General features: G+C 35.3%; 1 protein-coding gene across 1 annotated transcript; it reads right to left on the reverse strand.

Annotated features, from left to right (window-relative positions):
- Positions 1-1516: 1516 nt before the first annotated feature.
- LOC104280942 (cytosolic carboxypeptidase 1-like) lies at positions 1517-8066 on the reverse strand (the record flags this gene model as incomplete). Its single annotated transcript, XM_009878758.1, has 4 exons — positions 1517-1629; positions 1922-2005; positions 5562-6268; positions 7969-8066. Coding segments are annotated over 4 exons (980 nt in total), but the record flags the coding sequence as incomplete, so codon positions are not given.
- Positions 8067-8894: the final 828 nt, after the last annotated feature.

Consider the following 8894-nt stretch of genomic DNA (forward strand, 5'->3'; position numbering starts at 1 on the left):
CAGCACAGCCTGGCTATTATACAGTTTTTCAACCAAGTGACAACCATTTCTTCCCCCTACCAGTTCTCATGTCCTAATTTTCAGAAAATAACAAATTGAAGAAAAATTAGACCTACAGGAGACCAAAACTAAATGTTTACATGAAAGCTGTGGTTAGCATGAATGGTAATCTACAAGAAGCCTTGGATCCCACTCCACCCAACCCACCATTACAAAAAGGCTTCAAAGAGAGTACTATCTTCCATTTACCTGGATAGCAGGAAAATAAACTGATGTTTCAGAATACTTTTTAAAAATAGTAACTCTTTATATTTTTTAGAGTATACTTAATACTCGAATACTTTTAGAGTATACTTATACTTGAATACTTAACATGAAGTCAGAATAAAAAAGAATACTTATTAATTGAACATTATCTACTAGTTATTTTCGTTAAGTATACTGACTGAATCAGTCAACGTATTTGGCTAGGTATCTATCAGGTAATCATATGCAACATATGAATGAAGATCTAAGGTAACATGTGAAGATTGTGAGTAATTTAGAAAGATCTTATTACTGACCAAACTACCTTGTATTCTTGAATTCCATCAATATGAATTGTAAAATGATGGCAAAGAAGAGTATGATGTTACTCTATCTCAAGAGCTTGAGGTCAAGGGTAAAAGGGGAGCATCTCCTCCTCCTTCTTAAAGGATGAATTTCAGATAAGTAGGAAAAAAAATAAAATTACTCACAAAACAAATGGTTTTAAGCCTCTCCTCACCACGACTTCCCAACAAGTAGAAAAAAGGCATATTAGTAAGCCAGAACTTTTAGATGAGGTATAAGCTGGAGACTAAGGGTCATCTATGAAGCACCAGCATTTCAAAGGAGACTTACTTTTCCTTCTTAAATAATGTGCCTCCCTTCCCATCAATCCGACAAAACTGACAATGTCTCTGCCTACTTTAACATCTGAAAATATACCTTTATTCAGAAAAGGATTGATGATGACAACTGTCATTCTTCCTGCACCTGTGTGAATCAACAGGCTTTGGCTTTGCCACATCCATCAGTGGTCTTAGGATGAATTTTACCTGCAGCCACCAAAAAATTTCTTCTGCTTTGGCCTCACTTACATCAAAACTTCATTTTATAAACTGACGGGCTTGTCAAAGTATTTTCTGGTGACACCATTAAAAAAAAAAATCTTACAACAGGAATATACTGCTGATTCCACAGCAAAGGTAAGGGAACAGCTGAGCTGTCTAATACAGAGTTTTTTCTACAAAATTCTTCTGAAAGTATGGGAAATGCATCTTACCGTAGTTAAACTGACTGTTTGACTTCTCACAGTTGATGATGTTAAACCGGTAACCAATGCCAGTTTTCATTCCACTGACTTCAAAGTAAAACCATTGATGATAATGATTGCTGTTTATGTCCGAGTTCAGAATTAAATCATACTCATTTCTAAAGATTAATTAAAAAAATCAGTAAGTTTTTAAGAAGCAGAAATAAAAGGCCTTATGTGTGAAAAGAAGAGTTGAAGTATCTTACTTTCTGATCTGAATAACTTTGCGCAGGTTTCCAGATTCAAACTTGGAATTAAACTTCAAAACACCTGCTTTCTCTGGTGCTGAACAACTAAGAGTAGAAAAAGAAAAGGGACCAAAATGAATAAAATAAAATAAACTTAACTGAAACTCAGGAAGTTTATTTTAGCCTTTACTTGGTAATTCAGAAACTATTTTGAACCATCCTCTAAATACAGTCTGGACAGCAGAAACATCTGCTGTCATAGGTGTTTCATGAGATGAAACTTTTGTTCAAGTCTGTCATAATAGTACTGGTTTAGGTATAACAAATCCTGTCACAGAGGAAGTAGAACAGGCTTACAGTACTGGCTGAATATTGTTTTCGAAGGGTAAAAACTTACCAGGAATTATCAAGATCATATACAACTCTGTCTATAATGTCATTTTGATAAATCAATCTCTCAATATCTTGAGATATTTTTGTCCTAAAATAGAAAACAGAGTTCCATTTAAATTGTTGCCTCCTGTTTCCAATTACAAAAGACACATTACCTCATACAACAATGAAAACTAACAAAGTTGACATGAAGACAGTGAGACAGAATTTCAGAGACCTCAATCTCACCCCCACTTACGTGCACAAACTGTAAGTGTACTAAAGTTCAAACACCTGTATTCACAGCTGGCCGAGTCCAATACTTGTATGTGAGGGAACTGAGTTTTCATGCACAAAACCCACTGGGGTTCATCTTACCAAAAAAAAAAAAATATGCACTGTTTCATTTTTTATAGTAGAAGCAGGAATTACTCAAACGTTACTTATGTTAATGCTCCATAATTCAGAACAGCACTTGATAACATTAGTAACTTACAGAAGTCCTACCATGACTAAGCTTGAAGAGTTTTAGAGAGTACATCATGCAGTGAGTGTGTTAGTGCACTAACTTTTCACCTCTGGAGGTCTAGGTTCATTTATCAACTAGGTAACAAATAAGAATGAATTTGGTGATGTCAGCCAAATGTCAGGTGTATGTTTATCCAGATCATAAAAACATTGCATAGCAGTCAGTATCTAGGTCCTGGTTTGGAAAAGTAAGAATGTGTTGTAGTTCAAGAATGAAATATAGTGGCAGAGCTGTGTGGAAAAGCTTGCACAGCACCTGCAATAAGAAGAAAAGGAGGCAGATTAACAACGAAGGACACAGGAATAGAGTGGTAAAGTATGTTCAGACTGGAAATTCTCAATTTAATTACCATAAATATTGTTAACAAATGAGAAAGAGAAGGTAAGTGCACATCTCTAGTACCTTTTATTAAATTAAAACTAATTGGAAAAGAAAACAAGTCACAAATCCAATGCACTTACAAAAATGTAAAGAGGCTGACTCACCACAATCTATCTGACCAGGTGCAGCTCAGGGGAGAACTACAAATTTTTTATCTTGCGCTTGTTCTTACACAACTCCATAGATCTCAATATGCCTCGGCTCTAAAGGGTCATAATACTTCCTATCATCATGGGAGTTTTGCCAAGACAAAAATCCATTAATCAGGCATTCAAATACCATAGTAATAACAAATGAAGACAAAAGGAAAGAAGAAATGGTATTCAAGATGCACAAAAAAATGAAAAGCAATAGCAGACATTTTCAGGTTCTGAAAAACCAAGATAAAAGAGAATGCGTTTTAAGATATTTAAAGGAAAAAAATACAGATACAATAGTGTTGACGTGGAGCTCTGTGTTTACAGATGAGTCCCTTTGTGGGTCCTGATTTTTACTTGATGATCTCTTCCAAGTGTCAGTTGATTAGAAATATTAAGTGTACAGCAAAAAAAACAACCTAAAAGGTTAAGGAATGGAACAAAATTGAAATTTAGCCCCAAATGCATATTGAATTATATAATCTCTAAAAGGTCAAATAATATAAAACACTTTGGTTATTCTCAATGAAATTTTTCAAAACAATAATTATTTGGTGAGACTTTTGGTGAAAACTACATGCTACTAAATGTAAAGGAAAAGCCAAAATCTCTCCAAAGCACAAATTCAAAAACACTGCACCTCCTAGCATTTTGCAAGACTAAAAATCAACAAAAAAAACCCAAACCACCACACCCAAAAACCCCCACCACATTTGTCTAATAAAAGTAAAAAGAAAACCCACTAACTCACCACCTCAGCTCCCCACATTTTCTTAAACTACAAGTTTGGATCAAGGTAAAACTGTTTATTTTCTAAAGACTTAGCTCATGAGCAGTAACCAACTGCTTACATCAAGGAGAACATAAATGCCACTGAATGCTAAATGAGTTTTGACACAGAAGTCTTTGTAGAAGACTTAGAAGCTTCTCCATATTCCCTACCCAACTAATTCCCATCACTTTCCTATAAACTATAAATTCCTAAAAAGATTAAGCCCTTTTTAAACAGGTTCCCTTCTCAGAAACTTGTTATGTTGCACTAAAAGACTGAGCCATTTGTAGAAAATTGAATTCTTGGAATAATGTACCTTAAAAAGGCAATGCAGGATTTTTTTCAATGAAGTTTAGCAATATTACCTGATTTTTCATTCTTGTTTCATACAAGACCTAAGAAAGATACTTTATATATAGAAAATACAATAATAATAGAACATTTTAAAGTTAAAATAAAATATACACTACAATTACCTTCATGGTTTAGAAAACAGCTGTAGCTATAACCACACAAGCAGGTTTGTTGGTTAAAAATCAGAGTCAATACAGTGCTTTTTATCTTGGAAGAAAAAGCATTGGAATGACAAATTTTATCTGATTTCACTCAGTTTTACTCAGGAAAATTCAAAATTATTAAGTGCTACAAAAACACAGAGGGAGATTTGGAAGATTTTCTTAAAATACAGTTTTTGGGTGATATCTGACTCAAGACTATCTTTCTTCTAAGCCAGTTGAATGTGTTTGAAACACAAGCTTAGACGGAAAATTATTCTCTTTCAACACTGAATGGTGCTTTTTTAGCAAGGGTATATTCATTATGTCATTAGTATTTCAACATTTGTTCATTTCTCTACAAAGATCACTTTTTCAGACCACATGAAACAGCTAAAAGATTTTAATTATACCTAAATTAATTATAACCTAATGACACTTAATCTCTTCATCATTTTAATTACTGAATTAGTTATTAAACCAGTTAAAGTTTTAAGTATAAAGCTGAAAGCATTCAACCTAACAATTAAGCAAGTGGCAAGGTCTCATACCTACTATCACATAATCTGCTAGCACACTTATCTGTCTTCATAGTAACTTACTACACGTGTGAGCCAGCTCTTTACCACGGGCTCTACAAATTACTCTTAAGTCACATCATCCTTCATCACCTTCTAATATCTCTCAGCAAAGAAATGGAACAAATAGAAAAACCCAACATATATACCTGTTTATTTTTTCACTCTGTGTTTGTGACATTCCTAACATAAACTGCAACCTTACTATTTGTTACCTCTAAATTCTGTTATACTGTGAACACTCAAACCAAACTGTTAAGTGTTATTATTTCTAAATTTTTTCCCCCACTACATTTCCATAAAAGATAGCTTTGTTAGCACAGCAAAGAGAAGAGCTGAAGTATCTTCAAACTGTTAATTGTCCTAACTTTGCTAAAGTCTGAGGTGAGCTTTCTGGTTGGTTTGTTCATTTGTTTGGGTGGGGGGGTTTTGTGGTGTGTTTGTTGGGGTTGTTTTGTTTTGTTTGTTGTTTGGGTTTTTTTTTTTACAAACTACAGAACTTAGATGGAAATGGTAGGAAGGCAGGAAGGGAGACTATAGATTAAACTTAGTATTTAGAAACTTATTTACAGAATTAGCAATCACAAAATCACATTATGTTCTTGTCTATGTCTCTGCACTGATCAACGCCTAATCATCTACCTTCAAACTGCTTTTCACTGAAAATAGTTTTAGATGCCAGAGAAACACTCTGTATGAGCCTGTTAATCTCAGCCTGAAGACTGTTTCTCGAAGGAATGAGAACAACAATAAAAAAGGAGTATGGTAACTCACCTCTGCACTCCATATGGTCTTTCCAGAATGGGCTCCTTAAATGGGGGTGGAATATGGCCAAAATAATCTGGATAGGCCACTTCTGAATATTCAGGAATAGACTTTGTGGTTTTTACCATTTCAATGTAAAGATCACAGTCATGAACTGGTGACACATCAGAAACCTGGCGCGTGACTTGTTCCCCTGAAGAACTAGATCTGGAATCCTCCTCCTCCGAGTCCACTCCAGTGCAGCAGAGTTTTCCCAGCTGGACAGATGATCCTTCAAAGAGGCTACTTCCACAGGGTGAAGCATGTTCACAAGGTTTACTACAAGCAAGCATGGTAAGACTAGTTTTACTTTCCTTCTTAATTACACATCCTGTATCATAATACTGATCATTTTTTCCACTGTTCTGCAGACTGAGTCTGTCCAAGCCGTTCACAATTTCTTGGCTTAGACACTGACATGCTGGAAGCAGGTTTCTTTGATCATTTTGCTGATGTAAACTACTGTCTCTGATACTATCTTTCTTTGGTAGTTCCAGAAAGGCTGGCCTTTTATTGTATTCCTCTGTTAATAATGGATTGCTCTCCAGAGCAACTCCTTTTGTTGACTGGTTTGCTTCACCAGAGTGCTCCTCTCCTGCTGTAGGAACAACAATAGGTCCACCGGGACTTGTATCAGGTACAAAAGGCTTTGGTTCCTTGGAAACTAAGTCACATTCCTTAAAAAATAAAAAAAAAATAAAAAAAATATTTATTCTTTAAAACAGTAAACAGTTCCTAAAGTCCCATTTGTTTTAGAACACTTCTTTTTCATTGTTCCTGAGATATGTTTGGCAATAATCCAAAATAAGTGTAATTTAAAAGACAACAGTTGTTATGCTTTAAACTTACATGAACTTAGCAATGAAGTTTCAGCTTTCAGAAGAAGACAGTGTCAAAGTAGTTCATCAATAATAAATTATCAAGTCAATGCAGTTCCCTGGATATTTTAACCAACTGCTTTAAGGAAGTACACAGAATTTAAGGATATATTTAATACAATGGTCAGAAATCTCCTGTCCTTTCTTATTATTTTCCGCTGCATACAATAATCAGACACCAGAACACAGTTTTCCTTTACATCTGCCTACAGTCTCTTTCTCAGTCACATTAAAGTAATCCATAACATTTAATTCAACTCACTATATAGCACTCTCATATGTAGTTCTAGAACTGCAGACTGGCTAGAGCAACTATCCACCCAAAAAAATAACATCAAAGTGTATTCTAAAGTCAACCCATCATGATGAGGAATGCCATGGGAATCATATTTACCTGAAAGTTTTCTGAAAGTTCTGGGAAAAAATGCTCATACATTTTCAGTTCTTCTATGGGTCTTCCCAACTCCTGCCTAGGTTTCAGTTTATTAATATCAGTCTCAATATCATCATTCTGAAAGAGCATCAGAACAAATTAATCTTACATCCAGAATTAATGAACTTCTAAAATAATTACATTCACCTCTTAGTTCTGATATAGCCATGCTTTAGAAGCTGAATATTGCTATTAATTAGCTGTACTGCAGCTTTCACCATGAAGGTTTAAACAGCTCCGTTTTATTTGTACGCCAAAGCCTTCATTTCAACAGAAATATTAAACATCTCAATTTTCTTGTCTTCATCCAAACGTATTATGTACAGACATCAGACTACATTTTACTGTAGCATAATCCAACTATTGTAACTTGGAACACAGAAATTTCATCTGACTGCAGGGACAATGGAGTAACTGCTTCTGTAGAAGATACTGCCTCTGTGCAGGCTCATGAGAATCTTGAATAAAATCTGTCATTCCAGACTGTGGACAGACAATTCAATTAATTCTTGATTGTATGTAACATAAAAATACAAAGTAAGGCAGCTCTGACTAAATGTCTTTTCATGTTCTGACTGGCTGCTGGAGAGCAGAACAAGACCTTCCCAAAGTTACACAACAGTGAGATGTCCGGTCTCCAATTCTACAGCTGGCTGAACCTCAAAGTTACCTTGCTAAAACACTGACGCAAGTCAATCCCAGTCTAGATGAAAAAAGTTAGAGCAGCTTAGATAGGAAGGGGGGACTGAGAGAAATACAAGTTGGGAACCAAACCCCACTAAAAGAATTTACAGTTCTGTTCCACTGTACTCCAGATACGTCAAGTGTGAAGCAAGGTTTTGATAAAAAACTTGAAGCAATTTGAACAGAAAAAGGTTGATATTTTCAAGCAGCATCCACCTTCTTTAAGTTTCAGGACCTTTTTTAATTTTAGAAATTGCCTTGAAAACCTCTTCAGTGTCTTTTTAACACAAAACATACAGCTGTATACATGATTCAAGCAACTTAAAAGAACAAAAAACGTATTATGTCTGACACTTGCCTCTTAATTTTGTGTGATACCAACCTTAAAATGTTGGTCCCTGTCATCAGCATTTTCGGTTTCAATTTCTGATTCTGTTTCAGCATCATCATTATCATCACTTTCATCTACTACATCATCCACTAAGATAGAAAAAAAGTTTTGTTAGGGCAGAATATACATTTAATCAAATATATATGCTTAGAAAAATCTCTGTGTTATGGATTTATTTTCTTTTTTATTTACCAATTGAAAAAAATGTGAAAAATCAATCCATAAACATTAGAATCATAGAATGGCATAGGCTGGAAGGGACCTTAGAGATCATCTAGTCCAACTTCCCTCTTATGGGCAGGGACACCACCTCTTGACTAGACCAGGCAACACATGGGGAACGAGCGGGAATCGAACCTGTGACCTCGGTGTTGGTCATTGTTGTCAGCACCGCACTCAAACCACTGAGCTAACCGGCCCCCTTATTAATTACTATTCTCAGATTTACAAAATAAAATGCTTGTTTGACAATACTGCAGACTCAATTCATTACATTTCAATCCAGTTCGAAGTCAAAACAAAGATCTATAGTTTAAACAAAGCAAAACACCACCAAAAAACAGCTAGCAATCCCCCTGCCAAAAAACCCCACAGCGAGCCAACAGATGGCCATTAGAAATACTTCACAATGTGGAAGTACTGGGCACATCTCAGCATAGCCCGAGGTCAGCACAGAATGAGAGGACTCTGATACCTTTTTTCAAAATCAATAAATGACTACGTCCAAAAAAAAAATTATTGAGGTCTCATCAGCTTTTAGTCATGTCAGCTGGCATTGACCCACTATCAGGGAACAATAGAACAAAGCACCCTCTTCGCTTCTGTCTTGCCTAAATGAGGCCTAAAAATTTTAAAAAAAAAAAAAAGTCAGAAACTTATCCCTGGAGATACAACCAGTAAGAAAAATACTCAAGGAG

The sequence above is a fragment of the Apaloderma vittatum genome, unplaced genomic scaffold (genome assembly GCF_000703405.1).
Source record: "Apaloderma vittatum isolate BGI_N311 unplaced genomic scaffold, ASM70340v1 scaffold43171, whole genome shotgun sequence".
NCBI lineage: Eukaryota > Metazoa > Chordata > Aves > Trogoniformes > Trogonidae > Apaloderma > Apaloderma vittatum.